The sequence below is a fragment of the Oncorhynchus gorbuscha genome, linkage group LG25 (assembly GCF_021184085.1).
Source record: "Oncorhynchus gorbuscha isolate QuinsamMale2020 ecotype Even-year linkage group LG25, OgorEven_v1.0, whole genome shotgun sequence".
NCBI lineage: Eukaryota > Metazoa > Chordata > Actinopteri > Salmoniformes > Salmonidae > Oncorhynchus > Oncorhynchus gorbuscha.
Window position 1 is genome coordinate 7896091 of NC_060197.1, and position 23243 is coordinate 7919333.

General features: G+C 42.9%; 1 protein-coding gene across 2 annotated transcripts; it reads left to right on the plus strand.

Moving 5' to 3' along the window:
• Positions 1–919: 919 nt before the first annotated feature.
• On the plus strand, positions 920–19489 carry LOC124014244 (chloride anion exchanger-like). 2 transcript variants are annotated; one of them, XM_046329053.1, is made up of 21 exons: positions 920–1047; positions 9249–9418; positions 10111–10250; positions 10704–10814; positions 11164–11324; positions 11457–11621; positions 11997–12149; positions 13103–13185; positions 13281–13428; positions 13605–13718; positions 14141–14218; positions 15309–15404; positions 15555–15661; positions 16461–16530; positions 16649–16741; positions 17223–17318; positions 17795–18022; positions 18130–18184; positions 18321–18466; positions 18615–18692; positions 18898–19489. In XM_046329053.1, exons 2-21 carry the CDS (start codon positions 9303–9305, stop codon positions 18922–18924), a joined length of 2265 nt encoding a protein of 754 aa, XP_046185009.1. In that variant the 5' UTR covers positions 920–1047; positions 9249–9302; the 3' UTR covers positions 18925–19489. The 2 variants fall into 2 exon arrangements, with proteins under 2 accessions (XP_046185009.1, XP_046185008.1); XM_046329052.1 differs by lacking the exon at positions 920–1047 and adding an exon at positions 8633–8752.
• Positions 19490–23243: the final 3754 nt, after the last annotated feature.

A 23243-nucleotide genomic window follows, 5' to 3' on the forward strand; every position in this document is an offset into this window, starting at 1 on the left:
CGGGTGTGGAGTAAGTGTTTGGCTGGAGCAAGGAGTTTAGGTAGCCAGGCAATCCAACTCATAGGAATCCCCACCCAGCCCTCAATGGCAATGTCAATGGCAATGGCAATGTCCATGCTAAAATGAGTTATATCCATGATGAGTCTATCCATCTCTGAGAACAGGCACAACTCCGATATAAAGTTGTTTTTGAGTAACTTGCATTCTGAGCATCATGAAACTTCTATTCGATCAAATAAGCCTCCCATAGCAAATGATCAATTCCATTTTTTGTTGACCAAATTTGATACAAAAATTCCTCACTTCGTTGGCTTATTTTTGTGGACAGATTTTGGGCAGAGTAAATCCTTTCGCAATTCCTCTTCCTCTCTGGTTTAAAGGGTTCGTTTTTTTTTTTTTTTTTCATTAAGGCCATTAAGAGATGAATGAGGCAATGTTGCGTTCGAAGCCATCAACTCTACAATAAAAGGCCGACTGTTGTAAAAAATGTGTACCAGCAATACCAAGAGCAGAACTGTAAAGTTGCTTTTCTTTTAATCATGTCTAAATATGGACTGCAAGCATTACTGCTGACTTTGAAGAGTTTTTTTGTCATATTTCTGGATTTGATTGTACAATTAAAGCTTTGTGGAATATTACATTTAGTGTCATATTTCCTTTCCCAGTTAATCAAAATATCCTTATCTGCCTCTGGCCATGTGCGAGGTAGGAGTTGTCTGTGCAGACTACGGCCCTAGCATTCCCCTGATGTTCCTGTGTGGGTTACTGTGAAGTAAGCTTGATAGTGCTGTGTTACTAATTGTGGGAATTGTGTAAAGGCATTTATCACCGTATGTACACATTCCCTTTACACACACACACACACACACACACTCGGCATTCATTCTTCAACATATTGGACTACAGTGGCTGGGTGAGTCTGAACACAACCTTCTATGTATGTCAAATAATATATATTCAACACTTTTTTTTAAAGAGTTATATTTCATTTTATAACTTGGAAGTACAGTCTTACTAGATGGGAGAGGCAAGAACTTGTACCGTGGGGTGAGTAGTGTAAAGCAAGCTTTAAAAATACGTATTGTTTTCCGTTCAGTCTCTAACATAGTCACTACTGTAAGACTCACACACACCTTTTTATCAGATTCAGCCTATGTCAGTGAGCAACTACCTCACTATTTGACTGCTGCATCTATTCAGATCAAGGTGTTCTATCTATAAGCAGGTTACTGTTTCAGTATGTACAGGGTGCTCCATTCTTAATGATTGTGAAACCATCATTTATACCTGGTTCTAGCTTGGGTCCTTTGTCGTGATCTTGTCCACGTTCTGTTTGGGCCCACATTTCTGAGACAGATGTAGAAAATCAAAAGACATATTGTGATCTGATTGTGATCATGTCATCCTGTCCACCTCTGGCAGTCAGACACACATTGTGTCTGGGTATCTTACAGGTGTAGACAGCTCTGGAAAGAGAAACAATTTATATCATCATTATTTCCGCCCTATAAAATGATTGACAGTTGGCACCATTGGCTGATTACATCAATATGTGTCCAACAATAAATAAATGAATAACATTTCTGTAAGAATAGCTGTGAAATCATTTACTTAAAGGAAGGGGGATTAGAAAATGTGGTCATAATGCAGACCCAGTGGACAGATAACAGACACATTTCTGGAAATATGGGCACAATCAGAATGTAGACAAGATCAGAACAAAGGACTCATGTCAGTGCCGGGTATCAATGGGGCTTAGAGCATCCATCACCTGATCTGCTTTCATGGTATCATGATGAAAATTATAATTATATTATCAGTAATTAATATTTGACAGCATCTGTAAACTTTGTGTTCTAATCTCCACCGGTGGTTGTGACTGTAGATATTTATTACTTGGGTTTATAGTCTACGTTGTAAAAACACCCTTAAAAGTAGATAGCACATTCTAGTCGGTGCTATAGTTGCTAGGATTCTCCCATATGGAACCTGTTCCTGGGGACAACCTGACATACATCGTTTTTTCGCTGAGATTCTCTCCCAAGCACAAATGTTTATCATCACATTGTAAAAGGTTCTCAGTTCTCTCTGCTGAAGACTACCGTGCTGTTTATTGGGTGTTCTATAGTTATTATTATATATGAGCGAGGCCATGTCAAGCTCATATCAGGAGTGAGTCATTGATTTGAAGATTTACGGACTATTTGAAAACTCTCTAAATGATACATGGAAAAGTACGTAGGTTATGTTCATTCATATATGAGACATGTTTGTTTATTGTACTTTATTTATTGTACTTTATTGTACTATTGTACAAATCAAATCAAATCCAAATCAAATTGTATTGGTCACATACACATGGTTAGCATATGTTAATGCGAGTGTAGCGAAATGCTTGTGTTTCTAGTTCCAACAGTGCAGTAATATCCAGCAAGTAACCTAACAATTTCACAACAACTAAATATATGGATGAGCGATGGCCGTGCGGCACAGGCAAGATGCAGTAGATGGTATAGAGTACTGCATATACATATGAGATGAGTAATGCAGGGTATGTAATCATTAAATCAAGTGGCATTGTTTACAGTGACTAGTGATACATTTATTACATCCAATTATTATTAAAGTGGCTAGAGATTTGACTCAGTATATTGGCAGCAGCCACTCAATTTTAGTGGTGGCTGTTTAACAGTTTGATGGCCTTGAAATAATCAAATCAAATCAAATTTTATTTGTCACATACACATGGTTAGCAGATGTTAATGCGAGTGTAGCGAAATGCTTGTGCTTCTAGTTCCGACAATGCAGTGATATCCAACAAGTAATCTAACTAACAATTCCCAAACTACTGTCTTATACACAGTGTAAGGGGATAAAGAATATGTACATAAGGATATATGAATGAGTGATGGTACAGAGCAGCATACAGTAGATGGTATCGAGTACAGTATATACATATGAGATGAGTGTGTAGACAAAGTAAACAAAGTGGCATAGTTAAAGTGGCTAGTGATACATGTATTACATAAGGATGCAGTCGATGATGTAGAGTACAGTATATACATATGCATATGAGATTAATAATGTAGGGTAAGTAACATTATATAAGGTAGCATTGTTTAAAGTGGCTAGTGATATATTTACATCATTTCCCATCAATTCCCATTATTAAAATGGCTGGAGTTGGGTCAGTGTCAATGACAGTGTGTTGGCAGCAGCCACACAATGTTAGTGGTGGCTGTTTAACAGTCTGATGGCCTTGAGATAGAAGCTGTTTTTCAGTCTCTCGGTCCCAGCTTTGATGCACCTGTACTGACCTTGCCTTCTGGATGATAGCGGGGTGAACAGGCAGTGGTTCGGGTGGTTGATGTCCTTGATGATCTTTATGGCCTTCCTGTAACATCGGGTGGTGTAGGTGTCCTGGAGGGCAGGTAGTTTGCCCCCGGTGATGCATTGTGCAGTCCTCACTACCCTCTGGAGAGCCTTACGGTTGAGGGCGGAGCAGTTGCCGTACCAGGCGGTGATACAGCCCGCCAGGATGCTCTCGATTGTGCATCTGTAGAAGTTTGTGAGTGCTTTTGGTGACAAGCCGAATTTCTTCAGCCTCCTGAGGTTGAAGAGGCGCTGCTGCGCCTTCTTCACGACGCTGTCAGTGTGAGTGGACCAATTCAGTTGTCTGTGATGTGTATGCCGAGGAACTTAAAACTAGCTACCCTCTCCACTACTGTTCCATCGATGTGGATAGGGGGGTGTTCCCTCTGCTGTTTCCTGAAGTCCACAATCATCTCCTTAGTTTTGTTGACGTTGACGGTGAGGTTATTTTCCTGACACCACACTCCGAAGGCCCTCACCTCCTCCCTGTAGGCCGTCTCGTCGTTGTTGGTAATCAAGCCTACCACTGTTGTGTCGTCCGCAAACTTGATGATTGAGTTGGAGGCGTGCGTGGCCACGCAGTCGTGGGTGAACAGGGAGTACAGGAGAGGGCTCAGAACGCACCCTTGTGGGGCCCCCGTGTTGAGGATCAGCGGGGAGGAGATGTTGTTGCCTACCCTCACCACCTGGGGGCGGCCCGTCAGGAAGTCCAGTACCCAGTTGCACAGGTCGGGGTCGAGACCCAGTGTCTCGAGCTTGATGACGAGCTTGGAGGGTACTATGGTGTTGAATGCCGAGCTGTAGTCGATGAACAGCATTCTCACATAGGTATTCCTCTTGTCCAGGTGGGTTAGGGCAGTGTGCAGTGTGGTTGAGATTGCATCGTCTGTGGACCTATTTGGGTGGTAAGCAAATTGGAGTGGGTCTAGGGTGTCAGGTAGGGTGGAGGTGATATGGTCCTTGACTAGTCTCTCAAAGCACTTCATGATGACGGAAGTGAGTGCTACGGGGTGGTAGTCGTTTAGCTCAGTTACCTTAGCTTTCTTGGGAACAGGAACAATGGTGGCCCTCTTGAAGCATGTGGGAACAGCAGACTGGTATAGGGATTGATTGAATATGTCCGTAAACACACCGGCCAGCTGGTCTGCGCATGCTCTGAGGGCGCGGCTGGGGCTGCCGTCTGGGCCTGCAGCCTTACGAGGGTTAACACGTTTAAATGTCTTACTCACCTCGGCTGCAGTGAAGGAGAGACCACATGTTTTCGTTGCAGGCCGTGTCAGTGGCACTGTATTGTCCTCAAAGCGGGCAAAAAAGTCATTTAGTCTGCCTGGGAGCAAGACATCCTGGTCCGTGACTGGGCTGGGTTTCTTCTTGTAGTCCGTGATTGACTGTAGACCCTGCCACATGCCTCTTGTGTCTGAGCCATTGAATTGAGATTCCACTTTGTCTCTGTACTGACGCTTAGCTTGTTTAATAGCCTTGCAGAGGGAATAGCTGCATTGTTTAAATTCGGACATGTTACCAGACACCTTGCCCTGATTAAAAGCAGTGGTTCACGCTTTCAGTTTCACGCGAATGCTGCCATCAATCCACGGTTTCTGGTTTGGGAATGTTTTTATCGTTGCTATGGGAACGACATCTTCGACGCACGTTCTAATGAACTCGCACACCGAATCAGCGTATTCGTCAATATTTCCATCTGACGCAATACGAAACATGTCCCAGTCCACGTGATGGAAACAGTCTTGGAGTGTAGAGTCAGCTTGGTCTTACCAGCGTTGGACAGACCTCAGCGTGGGAGCCTCTTGTTTTAGTTTCTGCCTGTAGGCAGGGATCAGCAAAATGGAGTCGTGGTCAGCTTTCCCGAAAGGGGGGCGGGGCAGGGCCTTATATGCGTCGTGGAAGTTAGAGTAACAATGATCCAAGGTTTTACCACCCCTGGTTGCGCAATCGATATGCTGATAAAATTTAGGGAGTCTTGTTTTCAGATTAGCTTTGTTAAAATCCCCAGCTACAATGAATGCAGCCTCCGGATAAATGGTTTCCAATTTGCAAAGAGTTAAATAAAGTTAGTTCAGAGCCATCGATGTGTCTGCTTGGGGGGGATATATACGGCTGTGATTATAATGGAAGAGAATTCTCTTGGAAGATAATGCGGTCTACATTTGATTGTGAGGAATTCTAAATCAGGTGAACAGAAGGATTTGAGTTCCTGTATGTTTCCTTCATCACACCATGTCCCGTTAGTCATGAGGCATACGCCCCCGCCACTCTTCTTACCAGAGAGATGTATGTTTCTGTCGGCGCGATGCGTGGAGAAACCCGTTGGCTGCACCGCCCTGGATAGCGTCTTCCCAGTAAGCCATGTTTCCGTGAAGCAGAGAACGTTAAAGTCACTGATGTCCCTCTGGAATTCCACCCTTGCTCGGATTTCGTCAACCTTGTTGTCGAGAGACTGGACATTGGTAAGAAGAATGCTGGGAAGTGGTGCGCGATGTGCCCTTTTTCGGAGTCTGACCAGAACACCGCCACGTTTCCCTCTTTTTCTGAGTCGTTTCCTTGGGTCGCTGCATGCGATCCATTCCGTTGTCCTGTTTGTAAGGCAGAACACAGGATCCGCGTCGCGGAAAACATATTCTTGGTCGTACTGATGGTGAGTTGACGCTGATCTTATATTCAGTAGTTCTTCTCGACTGTATGTAATGAAACCTAAGATGACCTGGGGTACTAATGTAAGAAATAACACGTAAAAAAACAAAAAACTGCATAGTTTCCTAGGAACGCGAAGCGAGGCGGCCATCTCAGTCGGCGCCGGAAATCGCTCTAGAAGCTGCTTTTCAGTCTCTTGGTCCCAGCTTTGATGCGCCTGTACTGATCTCGCCTTCTGAATGATAGCGGGGTGAACAGGCAGTGACTCAGGTGGTTGTTGTCCTTGATGATCTTTTTGGCCTTTCTGTGACATCAAATGATGTTGGTGTCCTGGAGGGCAGGTATACAGCCCGACAGGATGCTCTCGATTGTGCATCTGTAAAAGTTTGTGAGTGTTTTCGGAGACAAGCCACATTTCTTCAGCCTCCTGAGGTTGAAGAGGCGCTGTTGCTTCTTCTTCACCATGCTGTCTGTGTGGGTGGACCATTTCAGTTTGTCCGTGATGTGTATGCCGAGGAACTTAAAACTTTCCAGAAGTCAATTGTAATAACATATGACGAATCAACAATAATTGTACTTTTAAATGACTTACTTACTTACAAAAACCTACACACACAAACCTGAAACGCAAACAGACCATCACAAACAGTTATTAAACAGTTATATTAGTAATGCTTCACATACCTCAATCATAACACTGTCAAAATAGGTCACAACCAAGTCACTCAACTCACCTTGCTCTGTGAGAGACTTATGTTTTCTTTAATCTGCCTTTCTGCGTGGAAAGGGCAGGAGTAGGGAGTCAGTGGAAACTATTTGTCCTTGGAGTCGTTAACGGAGCAATCCAGCCTTTATCAGCCATTACAAATCTAACAACACACATGTCAAAGTCTTGGAGAACAAAGGCCCGGTCTATAACAAACAGAACAAAATTGCATGACGAGGCAGTAACAATTAATAATGTTAATATGAGGATGTGCTTCTTTTGATTTAGGAAACGCTATCTTGATTTTTTTAAAAATGTAAACATGAGAAGGTCAGAATAGATGCAGGTTAGCATTTCTTTTCTCATGAATCTAGTTCTGGGGGCACTAGTGGTCACTAGCTGGCACATTCGCAAAATCATAAAATCAGAATTGAAACATAACCTTAACCTTAACCTTAACCCTAACCTTAAACACACTACTAACAGTAACGCCTAACCGTAACCTTAAATTAAGACCAAAAAGTACATTTTTGTTTTTGTGGATTTTTACAATATAGACAAATTTTGACTTTGCAGCTGGCCCATCTAAAGGAAATCGCTGTTCTGCCTCCTGTGCAAGATTCATGATATTAAACGTCAACCATACACCCCAATTATGTTTCTTCGGGTACTGTAAGTAATAAATATACAATAAAAACAGAGAATAAAGTAACCTTCCCCTACACACACATAAACATATTGTACACACACATGCACAGACGCACACACACCTATGAGGTCATTCCCACAGACATGCTATTTTCGCTTGACTGGAATGCAGCTTTGAAAGCCATCAAAAACATGTACTATTTTACAGTAATAAAACTGTGATGATAACATAAAGCAGAGATACCTGTAGCTTATCAACTGGTCACACAACAACATCTGGGTCAAAGTAATATGTTTTCATAGAGAGGGAAAATTCCATTTGATCTGGTCCATCATTTATGCTGCAGGGTTCCCCAAAAGGAGGCACGCGTGCCATATTCGGCCCGCCTGTGGTTAGGAAATCTGTTCCCAAGTATCCCCAGACATAAATAGAGAGGCATTTGTGATCGTATCCCAATGTAATCAAGGTTTGAAATGATTCTGTTTTTGTCAAATACTTTCTGTTTGTGCTTCTTTGGGTAAATTTGCAGTGTACAAATTATTTATGACTATGTTCCAGCACCCCCGACCATTCACTCAAGAATAAATTGTCCTGTGTCTAAATGTAATTAAGGACCCCTGATTTATGGTGTACATAGATAGGCTGTAAATATGTATGCTGTAGGGTTTTGTATGACACAAGGGGTCAGCATGTACTATAGGTATGATGAAATTGGGTCATAACAGGGGGGACAAAACAACTACTATTATATTTGTACATTGTTTATTCTTGAATTTCTTCAGATGTATACTTTCGATAGGATTCATGTAAGACCTACTGTTAAGTATAACAAGACATTCCCCTGCACTGACACCACAACCCCAGATGAACAGCAATATCCCTTCTGTGTCGCTGCAATGAGTCTCACAGCATTAGCCAGTTTGAAAGTTGAGAGCGGGTTATTATTGTATAGTAGTACTGCTACCCCTCATCATATTCATCCATGTTTAACCTCAACCCTATCCTGAACCTCTACCACGAAACGTCCACTGATCTCCAGTGTACAGCCACGACCTTCCCCACCCTGCCCATAAGTGGGGATCTCAGACACACTCAGTAATCATTGAAAGTTGAGGCACTGTGCCAGGGCATTTATCCATAAGAACAATGGTCGAGGATAAGGCAGGGCTGGCGTGGGATGACTGCATCATAATTGCTGTTAATAATTACAGTTATGAACGATAAGCAACCCGGTAGAGGGGATTTGTTAATTGCAACATTCCCAAGGGTCCCGGTCCCAGATAATCTTAGGGTGTTCCTCGGTGCGGAGAGAAAGAGAGAGAAAGACAGGCAAAGTTTGGATACACTGAAGCTGCGTACTCAGATAAACTAGTCAGGTAAGAGTTAGTGTTATGTATTATTCTAGTACCTTGCTTATCATTTATTACAATTAAAGATAGAAAGTATCTTCATGTATCTATCTTTCCATCTGATATCTGGATGTGGCAGTTGGTGACATAACACTTTCTTAAGAGTTGTTTATTTTGTATTAACTTTAGTAAAAACTATTTGTAATAGAGGACAACCTTGCCTGTGTTCTCCTGTGTATTATAATGGTATCAGAACCCTTATTTAACCCAGACCACTCTAACCAGGTCTACGCTGACAGGCAGCACAGGCCCTGCCCAGCCATGCCAGTCACAGCTGGTCCACTGGACAGCACAGAGCTGTGACACTAATGACACAGGATGATGTAGTTAGTTAGTGTGTGACGGTAACTATACCTTTGTTGTGCAGCAGCTCCACAGTGATCGTCTGTGCCAAGTTACTTTCAAAGGCAGGAGAGAAAGATATGACAGGAGCCTGTACTAAAATGTGATTGATTGGTCTCAGAGACCCTGTGAGGAACAGGTGCCGCCACCCCTCATCGAGAAGAAGAGGGTAAAGATGAAGCAGTACGTGGTCACCAGGCCACTCTACTCAGAGGACGCCTTCGCAGACGTACATGAGAAGATCCACAGGCACCATAAGACCGTGCGGCACCATGTCAAGCAGTATTTCACGTAAGAGCCAATCAAGTTTCTTCTGTTGTTTTGCTTGTGTTGTTTTGTGTAACACTGAAGGTAGCCTTGTGATGGGCTGCAGTGCATGGATGCAACACCTCGGCCTAAATTCAATCAGATCAAGAGTTAACCAGCGATAGCAGACACTTGCATAGCTGGTGTTTTGGCGGTGTCAGACATGTAACTGCATTAAGAGGTGTCAAATCGGTGAGCGGCTGCTCCTTTGGTCATTGTCACGATTATTACAACACACATTCCAGTGTACCAACTTGTAACAAGGTTGCTTGGGATTATAATTCATGCAATTCAGCGCATCCAATGGCAATGTCCGCGATAGGGATACTGCCGGAAGTTGTTTGCTGATTTGTCGGTTATCAAGACTCAAATCACTGTAGGAGTGCAGTTGCAGTTGTCGGTTATTACCACTCAAATAACTCTAGGAGTTTAGTCTTCGTTTGGTGTGGACGGGTGGGCCCACATGACATTTTACCTGAGACACCCTGATTGTCTTTAGTTTGCTTACAGATACGGTAACTGTTCTTTAAAAGCATACGTCTAGCTTAAAGATCAGCCCTATCATCTTATATACTCTATGTCTAAAAATGTGTGCATCAAGATGCTTAGATGTTATCAGCTATTAGTAAATCATGCCTGTGGAGACTAACTAAAAATGGTGTGTGTGTTAACTGTAGTTGTGACCTCAAGCGCGCTAAGAACGCAATGCTCTCTCTGCTGCCTTTCATTGGTTGGATGAGAATCTACCAGCTGAAGGAATGGTTGCTGAGTGATATTGTATCTGGGGTCAGCACTGGACTGGTAGCTGTTCTACAAGGTGAAGCTTACACCCACTCTAACCCACCTCAATCAACCAGTGTGCATCTTCAGATCTATCAAAGCAGTTCCTATAGCACTTTTTGAGAAATCATTTGATAAAGAACTGTAGACCTCCTCATTAACGTCACAAAAACATACACTTTGAGCATTGATAGAGAAAGAGAGGGCTGTTATTGAAATGGAAGAATATTGATGAACTATGGTTTTACAGAACGGTAATCAGGTCCGATGGTGGTATCACCTAAAATACATGATCTGATCCTAGACACCTATTAATAGGTGTTTATTGAAAGAAGAGATGTTAACATATCTTTATTAGCAGGCGTTATTATCACAGTATTAGCATTGGCCCACAGTAGAGCCAATAGATGAATGCTGTCGTAGTGACTAATGGTGGAGTTATTTAGCATGCGCTGTAAATTGTCGTTCATTGTTTTTGTTTGATTGACAGGTCTGGCATACTCCCTGCTGGCCTCCCTCCCTCCATGGTACGGACTCTTCACTGCCTTCTTCCCAGTGATCGTCTACTTCTTCCTTGGCACTTCCAGACATATCTCAGTAGGTAAGTACTGTGCGTGTGTGTGTGTGTGTGTGTGTGTGTGTGTGTGTGTGTGTGTGTGTGTGTGTGTGTGTGTGTGTGTGTGTGTGTGTGTGTGTGTGTGTGTGTGTGTGTGTGTGTGTGTGTGTGTGTGTGTGTGTGTGTGTGTGTGTGTGTGTGTGTGTGTGTGTGTGTGTGTGTGTGTGTGTGTGTGTGTGTGTGTGTGTGCGCACAGTGTTTTGCTCTGACCATCACAAGCCATCACACCTTTTTACTGTACTTACCGCCCTCTCTCTGCCCACCTCTCCACTTTCCATCCACTGCTTCCTCATCTTCACTTCCTTTCTCTTTCTCCTCACCCCACTCACTCCAGGGGCGTTCCCTGTTCTGAGCCTCATGGTGGGTGCAGTGGTGACGAGGCTTGTGCCTGACGAAGGCCCCCCAGTCAACATCACTGGGTTTGAGGGGCTGACCAGCGATGAGCAGAGAGTAATGGTGGCCGCCTCTGTCACCTTCCTCATGGGGATAATGCAGGTAAAACACCATCATTACCTCAACATTATCACTCATGTACTGTACATTACTCGTACGGTATCTCTCTGTAATCTGAATCTAAATTGAACAATTCTCCCATATTCTAACATGAGTCCTCTGCTTCTCTCCCAGCTGGCCATGGGTCTGCTGCAGGTAGGCTTCATCGTCATGTACCTGTCAGACACGCTGGTGTCTGGGTTCACCACCGCGGCTGCTGTCCACATCCTGGTGTCCCAGCTGAAGTTTGTGTTGGGCCTGGTGGTACCGGGACTCAGTGGACCGCTGTCGATCGTTTATGTGAGTCCAGAAAGAGAGACAGGATGAGGTCAAATGTCTTTCAATCCAACAGTCTGATTTTTTCAACTGATATCCAAATATGTAATGGCTTAGCTATGCCAGATATATATTCATTAACTCCCTCAAATCTTATCCCTCATATCTGATCGGTTTCTAAACCTCTGAGGAATAAAAGAGTGTTGATAAGCTAAACAAGTGTCTCATTGTATCTTATCTTACACAGTTAAGCACAGGTCTTCCTCAAGTGCCCACAAGATTTCAGAAAAAGCTATAATTCATGAGTCGTGGCTTGGTGTAGAGACCTCTGACTGAACTCTCACACCCTGTAACTGGTTCTTCATTACTGTCATCAATATTAACTGACGTCTTCCTCAGACCCTGGAGAAGATCTTTGTCCAGATCGAGAAGACCAACGTGTGTGACCTGGTGACGTCCATACTGATCATGGTGGTGGTGTTCATAGTGAAGGAGATCAACGATAGATACAAAGCCAAGCTGCCTGTTCCCATCCCCATAGAGGTTATCATGGTGAGTGTCACTGTGTGCACTATGTCATCACAACCGGGGCTACAGGTCTATATGTCAGCATACACAGATCAGAATTGGGAAACAGTGTGGCGAGAACAAGCCTCAATCGGGGCACCATTGAAATTTACATTCTTAGAAAAAATAACCCAATGGGGTTTATCCGGAAACAAAAGGGTTCTACAAAGGTTTATCCTACTGGGACAGCCGAAGAACCCTTTTGGGTTCTAGATAGCACCTTTTTTTCAAAGAGATAAGAAAAAGGTGTTGCCATGCAGGGCACTGTTTATGGAGATGTGTCTCACGATTTCATATACATTTGAATGTGAGTATGCACTTGCACAAAGTACAGATCATATTATCACAGATAAGCATCGGGAAGCATTCTTATCCTGAACAGTCACTCTCTTGTTCCTATCTTAGTACACTCTTAGAATAAAATGTGCTATCTAGAACCTGAAAGGGATCTTCGGCTGTTCCCATAGGAGAACCCTTTTTGTTTCCAGGTAGAACCCTTTTTGGTTACAGGTAGAGCCATTTTGATTTCCATGTATAACCTTTTACATAGAGGGTTCTGCATGGTACCCAAAAGAGTTCTACCTGGAAGCAAAAAGGGTTCTACCCGGAAGCAAAAAGAGTTCTCCTATGGGAACAGCCAAAGAACCCTTTTGGAACCCTTTTTTCTAAGAGTATATTGAAGGAGCCAGCTGTTGCGAAATGTATAGTATTGATGTTTTATTCTCACACTGACTCACAGCATGGCAGATGAGGACAATCAGGTGAATTGTAGGAAAATACATGAACTTGTACTGATGTACTATAGGCCTGCAGTGTGTCACAGCTTTGGGTTAAAGTTGACAAGGTAACCAGATTCTCTTGAAATATACTGTTTTATCACCAGATTGCATGTGTCCTGCTAATAACTGATACATTGATTTTGGTAATGACTTTGGCAGACTGTCATCGCTTGTGGCGTTTCCTATGCATTCAACTTCCGGGTGAATTATAAAGTTGATGTTGTCGGCCGTATTCCAGTGGGGTAAGCACATGTAAAAAGATGTTTGCTGCATGTTAAAATGGCTGAGAATAGATGGGAAAATAATCTAACAATACCTCTCCCTCTCAATCTGTTAGGTATGAGTCCCCTATGGGCCCGAACATGCAGATCTTCGGGCAGACTGCTGTTGAGGCGTTCCCTATGGCCATAGTGGGCTTTGCTGTAGCCTTCTCTGTCGCCAAGGTCTACTCAGTCAAACACGATTACATCATAGACGGAAATCAGGTGAGTCCCAAAACCAGAACATTAGGAGGAGGGGTTGGAAGCCGAGGTGGTACAGAAAAATGTGATTATTGTTGCTTGTGAATGAGGGGTGTCAGCCAAATACAAACGATCAACATAAGACTTGAACTCATATCAACGGTTCCAGAACATGTACTTGTGCTTGTTTTGCTCTCTAGGAGCTGATAGCTTTTGGGGCCAGTAACATCATTGGAGCAGCCTTTAAGTCATTTGCAGCAAGCACAGCTCTCTCCAGGAGTGCGGTACAGGAGAGTACAGGTGGTAAAACCCAGGTAAACTACTAAACCAAGAGGCTATCTGAGAATACAGACACTCAACCATACTTACGAGTTCCTTCCTGTACAAGTTCTTTATCCAAGAGATGTAGCTGTAAACGTTATGAAATATTGACCTATTTGGGTCTCCCTATCTTTATTGTAATAATAACTGAGAACTTATCATAGTCCAAACCAGATAGAATTGTACAAATGGGAGAGAGAATGTGATATAGTTTGTCGTGACTCGTGACCTACAGTACATAGTGAGAAATGATAGAATTGGCTCAGAGTTACAATGCACCAAGTTAATAAATAATAATATATATATATATATATTAAATATATCAAAGGGAAACACTGCTTAAACAGTGCTTATCTGTAGTTGTTTTATGAATAGCTAAATGTGAGTCAAATAAAGTGTAATTTCGTCATTTCAGATTGCTGGGCTACTGTCAGCGCTCATCGTGATGGTCGTCACCTTGGCTATCGCGTTCTTATTGGAGCCACTCCCAAAGGTAAAACTCACTCAGTATTTACAATATAATTGGCTTTAGGAATTGAATGATAGGGCAACATTTTGATTTCTGCCTAAATAGACATACATTTGGGTAATTATTTTTCATGAGATGGCCATAAACAATAACTGGTAATATTGCATAGTTTTAGAAAGTTCTGGAACTCACCTGTCTGTAAAAAAAAAAAAAAAAATGTTTTTTATAAATTGCTGAGGTGTACTCACTTTTGAGGACACAAGCTTAAGTACATAGTACAAATATAATATCAAAATATTGAAAATCACATTTGTTTTTCTTATTCAACAAAAGTGGGGCAATAGGGCCTGAAAATACTGAAATGCTTCCTAAATATAGTAACAATCAAATGATAAACTACTTACCATAAGATTTCACCTTTCTTATAACTGTAAAATAAATATGATCATACTTAGTGGGAATACAATGTTTGCACAATTTCATATAACACTATTTCATAAAAGTCCACTGAGCAGCGCAGGGACACCATTCAAATGTGTGCAGACTCGCTACAACTTCAGCTTTAAGCACTAAGTGATTTTGTCTGTCTGTGACCAAGAGAAAGTGTTCTTGTTTCAACTCTATGAAACAATTTAGTATGTTTTCATGTTGAGAGCTCTTAAATCCAGCTGAGAATATTCAAGTGAGATGAAACGACAACCGTTGGATTCACTAGACTTTGACCTTATATGGGCTCTGTCATTTAAATCGATTCTTTGTCTGGATAGGTCAGAAAATGTGACATGTCACTTCCTATGCAAATGTGGGGTCTGAAACCTGACACTTCAAGTCAGCTCCGCTGAGAGAGCGGAAGTGGAGAGCAGACAGATGGGTCTTTCTGGCATTATATTGCACTGGACCCTAAGGCGTTCACCAAAATGTCAGTCGGAACCAGTCCAGAACCGCTCAAAGTCCCCCATATAGGGGACTTAACGTCTAAGATTAGAACATTATGTAATGAATCACACTGTATGAAGTAGATAGGAGCACTGGAATTTAGATGGAAGTCTTGTGCAACTCTTGTGACTGATCAACAAAGATGTCATTGCCTGACCTTTTCCCTCTGTGTTGACAGTCGGTGCTGGGGGCAGTGGTCATAGTCAACCTGAAGGGGATGTTGATGCAGATCAGAGAAGTCCCTTACCTGTGGAGGAGAGACCGGCCCGACTGTGTGAGTCTTCTGAGACACTCCCACTGAACGACACCTAAAATGGAAACACGGAGTGATGTCTTTACCAACTGTAATAATGAACTCATATTTCCCCCAATCCCTTCCATCCCGCATCCCCTTGTCCTGTCTCCCCTCCATGTCTTTATCCAGGTGGTGTGGCTGGTGACCTGCCTGGCTTCCATCCTGTTGGGGCTGGATCTGGGGCTGGCTGTAGGCCTAGGGATCGAGCTGCTCACCGTTGTCTTCAGGGCTCAGTTGTGAGTATGGGCACAAATCTCCAAATACCTCAAAAAAAAGTTGTTTTTATTCTTTGTCAGTTTTCAATGTTATTTGGAGGTGGACACCAGGGTTGGGGTCAATTTAACATTTCGGAATTTGATTCAATTCTACCCAAGTATTGAAATTCAAATTGGCCACACCTCACAGGAAGCATAATTTGAATTGAATTTTAATGAAAGGAAGTATAATTGAATTCAAAGCAATTCAAAGAAATTCAAGTGAGACATGAAACAGACTCATTCCTTTGATAAATATTTTGCCCAAAAAATCTACCACCTCTTACTCAAGAATACAGATACCATCAAGAAAAATGGGATTATAACTCAATGTTTTATTTGTATTTTACCCTAATTTTTTTGCTGTTCCCTTCTTTCCCTTCTTTGGATTTAATGCATTGTGGGAAATTTATTTTTCTACATATTTAATAACGTGTAAGTGAATTATGAATTATGACAGACAAAATGATCTTAGAATATTTCCAGACCACTGTTAATTATTTAATACTCTTTTTAGGAGGATGAGTTTTAAAAATGAAATGTTTCAAGTATTGATAACCATGCATCATATCAAAATTAACATGTGCATAATGATGTATGGAATAAATGATCCATTTGAATTACAATGAATTTCATTGAATTCAATTCTACTTCCTTTAATTCAAATTCCGTTAAAATCCTGCTTCCTGTGGGATGTGGCCAATTCACAACTCAATTCAGAATGAACCCCAACCCTGGAACACAATGTCGTAGTGACATTTCTGCATACATTCTATTCCAGCCCACGTTGCAGTGTCCTAGCCAATATCACAGGAACAGATATCTACAAAGACCGCAAGGATTACATGAGAGTGAGTAAGCTGTAATGTGAACTAAAGATACTCACCATTATCTTGTCATCTTACAAGACTGTGAAGATGGTGTGTCTACACATGGCCCTTGTTCTATTGTCTATATATCTCTTTCCAGATCTATGAGCCAGAGGGTGTGAAGATCTTCAGGATACCGTCACCCATCTTCTTTGCCAATATAGATTTTTTCAGAGGCAAGCTGGTGGAAGCTGTACGTAAGCAATTATACACAATTAGACGTGTAAAATGAAGAATTCTTCCGAACACATTTACGCGTAGGCCTTTTTGCATTACAATTTCCATTACATGGTCAAATAAGGTAATGATTCATGGATCTACTTATTAAGACATCTTATTTTCTCATCGGATTTGATCCAGTGGAAAGAGGTCCTAAAGAATGGTCAAATAAACTCATGAAGGTCAATACCACCACAATGTATGAGGTAATATAGCATACCAGGTTGTATAGCAATAGTGCCCATACAAATTGGTGTTTACTAAAGTTTTACTTGCACCTTACTAAACACTAAGCACATGCAGATAAGATGAAGTTTAACCTTGATCTGTATGATGGCCAAGGCAGTGGTAAACAATATGTCCCATTCACAATAAAGCCCATGTGTAACAGTTACTCCCACATTCATGTGTGCAATTGCTAACTCGGGTTCAACTTGACTTTGATGTGTTTTCAGGTGGGCTTTAACCCTTTGAGGGTGTTGAGAAAGAGAAACAAAGCCCTGAGGACGATCAGGAAACTTCTAAAGAAAGGAGAGCTGCAGATGACATCTGTGAGTAGTGGTGCACTTATCTGTTGCCCTTAGAAAGCCATTAAAACATAACCCAATTTGTAAGTCGCTCTGGATAAGAGCGTCTGCTAAATGACTTAAATGTAAATGTAAATAACTTCCACTCACAAAGTTACCTCGTTAACACTTTACAAGAGCCCCCTGTATCATAAAGTTTAATTCAAATGGCCATAAGTATGTCATAAATCAGTCTAGCCCAAAACATTAGTTTCATACCTGGCAACAACATACTTTTAGCAATCCAAAATCAACAGACATCATGCACACGCTGCAGGACCTACCTATAGGTAGTCGTCCCCGTACATGCCTTATCAGTATGGTCTTGGGGTTGCATGTATATGAAAAACAAATTAATCATCATCCTATAGTGGTGGGTGGACCTCCAAAGATCACCTTCTACATGTAGTCAGGTTTTCACAATAAGAGGTTGTAGTAATGTTGTGGTTCTCCCGGTGCAGAAAGGCCTACTGCTCACCAGCTCTGGTCCCATTGAGGAGTCTGAGGATGAGAGCAACATGGAGGATCTGGACCAGCCCACTGACTTCAAGGACCTTCCTGTCCAGGTGAACTGGAACTCTGAGCTTCCTGCCAACATCCATGTCCCCAGAGTAGACGTCCACAGCCTGATCCTGGACTTCTCAGCCGTCTCCTTCCTCGACATCTCTGCCCTCAAGGGACTCAAAGCGGTGAAACAAAACTCTTCCGTTACAACCCTGGGGAATGTGGGGATGATTGTATATTTTACCAGGGTATTTCTACTCGGTGGGTACTGATATTTTGCTGTGTTCTATAGGCACTCAAAGAGCTCATTCGGGTTGAAGTTGAGGTCTACATTGTGGCATGTGACGGTAAGCCTGATTTAAGACAAGCCATCTGTCCCATCCATTCCTTCTCCCATTTTCTCTTCAACACTGACTTCAATCACTCTGAAACAAATAGAGGTGAAGTGATTGATCTAACGATATCTATCTCTTCTGTCCAAAGCGTACATCCTGAAGAAACTGCACAGCTGTATGTTCTTTGACGACGAGGTGAAGTCGTCCATGTTTTTCCTGACTCTCCACGATGCCATGCTGCATATCCTGGAGAAACATCCAGTAGACTCTGAAAACACAAAAGTCTTTGAAAAGGTATAACATTTATCTGTAGAAAAATACTGTGTATCTATTGACGTTACCACCCTTACAGACTAGATAAGAGGTGCCAAACCTTATCTTGGCCCACATCGCTTCATACACAGGAACTTGTCTGATTCTTATGTATCATGTTGTCTTACAGGTTATAACAACAGCCACTATCCATGGCAACCAATGCAATGGTGTGTCAAGTTTGCGTAGCAGGGACAGATTTGTACATGTAAGTAACAGGGACCCATCAAATCTATTTGTCATTGTCTTTTCTAAATTTGTAATGAATAATCACCAATCCCTTCAAAATGATAACGCACGTAATGTTGCAACTCATGTGGAGGTACAGGTCATTCATAAAAATCATTCATAAAAATACAATTGCAGTAAGATGAGCTGACAAAATCAAATCTAAATCTCTTTGCTTTCCCCAGGTCTCAGAGTCAGAAACCAAGTTCTAGTTCCAGAACTACACTCTCAGATGTCAGTATTTTAAGGGTTCTTCGATTGTCCCTTTCCACAGATGGGTCTACATGGAACCCAAAAGAGGTCTACCTGGAACCAAAAAGGGTTATATTTGGAACCAAAAAGGGTTCTCCTGTGGGGATAGCTGAAGAACCCTTTTGGAACCATTTTTCTAAGAGTGTAGTGGTGTGTACGGTACTTTCATTTCCTGGGATGGCATGCATTTCCTGTGATCGCTGTGCTTTCTGGTGATAATTGACATAAGACACATGATACTGTCCAAAAATGGACACCATACAGTAACCATATGTACACAGGACACCACTTATTGAGCTAATAATTGTACATAAAATATATTTGATTTTCTTTTGTACTGTTAAACAGATACTCTATGGCAAGTGTTATGAGATTTTGAAAGAAATATCAGAAAACGTCATTCATTTATTTATTTTTAAATAGCTCGACCATGTTGCATTTTATATGTGTGCATAGGGATTTTATAGGAATGTTCACTTTGATGTATTTTATGTGTAAAATAAATGTACTTCTTAGCGCAAAGTATTTCCGCCAGCAAGAAATTAAGCAATATTAGCAGTACGGTATTTGGAAATCTGAACGTCCTGTAACAGATATTGAATAAGAGTTACTGTCACGTTCATCATCACGAGGAGACCAAGGCGCAGCATGATAAGAATACATTATTCTTTTAATAAACGAAGAACATTAAACAAACTAACAAAATAACAAAACGAATGTGAAGCTATAACAACGACTGCTGACACAGGCAACTATACATAGACAATAACCCACGAAATACCCAAGGAATATGGCTACCTAAATATGGTCCCCAATCAGAGACAACGATAAACAGCTGCCTCGGATTGGGAACCAATCTAGGCAACCATAGACATAAACACCTATATACAACAACCCCTAGACATACAAAAAACTCTAGACACTACAAAAACTACACATACCACCCTCGTCACACCCTGACCTAACCAAAATAATAAAGAAAACAAAGATAACTAAGGTCAGGGCATGACAGTACCACCCCTCCAAAGGTGCGGACTCCCAGCCGCAAACCTAAACCTATATGGGAGGGTCTGGGTGGGCATCTAACCTCTGTGGTGGCTTTGGTTCTGGATGCCGCCCCCCTTCTTTACATTGAGTCCTCGCCGTAGGCCCCGGGCTGGGGCCCTCGCTGTGTTGACCATGGCCGGATGTTCTGGGCTGGGGACCGTCGCTGGAGACCCCGGACAGGGGACCATCACTGGAGGCCCCGGACTGTGGCCTGTCGTTGGAGGTTCCGGACTGTAGCCACTCGTTGGAGGTTCCGGACTGTGGCCCGTCGTTGGAGGTCCCGGACTGTGGCCTGTCGTTGGAGGTTCCGGACTGTGGACACTCGTTGGAGGTTCCGGACTGTGGCCCGTCGTTGGAGGTTCCGGACTGTGGCCACTTGTTGGAGGTTCCGGACTGTGGCCACTCTTTGGAGGTTCCGGACTGTGGCCCGTCGCCGGACGCTCTGGACTGGGTACTGTCGCTGGACGCTCTGGACTGCTGAGGCGCACTGTAGGCCTGGTGCGTGGTGCTGGCACTGGTGGTACGCACCTCAGGGCGAGTGAGGGGAGGAGGAACAGGGCGTACTGGACTGTCAAGGCGCACTGTAGGCCTGGTGCGTGGTTCCGGCACTGGTGGTACCGGGCTGGGGACACGCACCTCAGGGCGAGTACGAGGAGCAGGAACAGGGTGTACTGGACACTGGAGGCGCACTGGAGGCCCGGTGCGTGGTGCCAGCACTGGTGACACACCTCAGGGCGAGTGCGGAGAGTTGGCACAGGACGCACTGGGTCTTGAAGGTACACTGGAGACCTGGTGTGTATAGCCGGCATCAATTGTTCCGGAACTTTAACACACGTTTCAGGACAAGTACGGAGAGCTGACTCAGGTGGCACCAAACTGACAAAACGTTCTTTTATTCCAAATCCGTGCGTCCTCCACCAACTCAACAACTCCCCCATTTCTCTCTCCTCCGAATCCTCCTTCTCCCAGACTGGGGCTGGTTTACTCCTCGGCTCCGCCGATATGTCCTTGTGTTCCCCCCCAAAAAAACAATGGGGTTTCTGTGGTTGCCTTGACTCCTCCTATCGTCGCCTTTCCTCCTGTGCTATCTCCACCTGCTTACATGGCAGGGTCTTGTCCCCTGCCATTACCTCCTCCCAGGTCCAGGATGTCTTCCACTCATCTTTCTCCCGGGCCCAGGATGTCCGCTCCACATTCACATGCTACTTGGTCCTTATTTGTTGGGTTATTCTGTCACGTTCTTCGTAATGATGAGATCAATTAATTAACCAAGAACACTTAAACAAACTAACAAAACATTTTGAGATGATGCTTCATTCTTTTACTAAAGAAATTCATCAATGAATTCAAAGTTCCCATTGCGTGTCTTGTGGTGTAGAAAGAAGCCATTGTTAGTAAGAAGAAGAACTAGAGGTACAGTATAAACTTGGTACAGACCATGAAGGTATCATCATCCTGATCTCTGTTGATGATTGGATACACTGAGTGTTCCATGACATAGAATGACCAGATGAATCTGGGTGAACACTATTGATGTCACCTGTTAAATCCACTTCAATCAGTGTCGATGATTGGGGAGGAGACAGGTTGAATAAGGATTTTTAAGCCTTGAGACAATTGAGACATGGATTGTATGGGTGCCATCCAGAGGGTGAATGGGCAGGACAAAAAATTTAAGTGACTTGGAACGGGGTATGGTAGTAGGTGCCAGGCGTACCTGTTTGTGTGTCAAGAACTGTAAAAACATTTCACACTCAACAGTTTCCCGTGTGTATCAAGAATGGTCCACCATGCAAAGAACATCCAGCCAACTTGACACAACTGTGGGAAACATTGGAGCATCCCTGTGGAATGCTTTTGACACCTTGTAGAAAGGGAAAGGGGGATACCTAGTCAAACATGCCCCGAATAATTGAGGCTGTTCTGAGGGCAAAAGGTGTTCCTAATGTTTTGTAAACTCAGTGTATGACTTTAATTTTCCAAGACAAATTTCCCCTCACAGGGGTAATAAAGTTTAGCATATCGTATAAGATGTAACACTGGCTTGATATTCCAGTGACTTTAGGAACACACACTTCAAATCATCCATTTCCTGTAGCACAATTGGTGGCTGACTAAATACTTTTTTGCCCCGATGTATAATTCACTGTATCACAATTCCAGTGTGTAGCGCTCGTCTTCCTCCTCCTCCTCCGAGGAGTAGTAGGAAGGATCGGAGGACCAATGCGCAGCGTGGTACGTGTTCATGATGATTTTATTAAACACAGAACACTAAAACAAAAATAACAAAGAGAATGACACAAAATGAAACAGTCCTGTCTGGTGACATACACAAAGACAGAAAACAATCACCCACACCACACAGGTGGGAAAAAGGCTACCTAAGTATGATTCTCAATCAGAGACAACTAATGACACCTGCCTCTGATTGAGAACCACACAGAAAAAGGAACATAGACAACCCACCCAACTCACGCCCTGACCATACTAAAACAAAGACATAACAAAATAACTAAGGTCTGAACGTGACACAGTGGGTCAGAAGTTTACATACACTAAGTTGACTGTGCCTTTAAACAGCTTGGAAAATTCCAGAAAATGATCTCATGGCTTTAGAAGCCAATGATAGGCTAATTGGCATAATTTTAGTCAATTAGAGGTGTACCTGTGGATGTATTTCAAAGCCTACATTCAAACTCAGTGCCTCTTTGATTGACATCATAGGAAAATCAAAAGAAATCAGCCAAGACCTCAGAAAATCGTAGACCTCCACAAGTCTGGTTCATCCTTGGGAGCAATTTCCAAAAGCCTGAAGGTGCCACGTTCATCTGTACAAACAATAGTATGCAAGTATAAACAACATGGGACCACGCAGCCATCATACCGCTCAGGAAGGAGACCCGTTCTGTCTCCTAGAGATGAACGTACTTTGGTGCGAAACGTGCAAATCAACCCCAGAACAACAGCAAAGGACCTTGGGAAGATGCTGGAAGAAACGGGTACAAAAGTATTTATATCCACAGTAATACGAGTCCTATATCGACATAGCCTGAAAGGCTGCTCAGCAAGGAAGAAGCCACTGCTCCTAAACCGCCATAAAAAAAGCCAGACTACATGGGGACAAAGATCGTACTTTTTGGAGAAATGTCCTCGGGTCTGATGAAACAAAAATAAAACTGTTTGGCCAGTTCCTCCGTGAGTCCTCCGGCTGGCTTCCGGGTTGGATGTGCAT

Coding starts and splice junctions, on each gene's coding strand:
- LOC124014244 (XM_046329053.1), top strand. CDS start 9,303: ATGAAGCAGTACGTGGTCACCAGGCCACTCTACTCAGAGGACGCCTTC. Junction 17,319..17,794: donor GAGAGCTGCAGATGACATCT/GTGAGTAGTGGT, acceptor CTCCCGGTGCAG/AAAGGCCTACTGCTCACCAG. Junction 18,023..18,129: donor CCCTCAAGGGACTCAAAGCG/GTGAAACAAAAC, acceptor TGTGTTCTATAG/GCACTCAAAGAGCTCATTCG.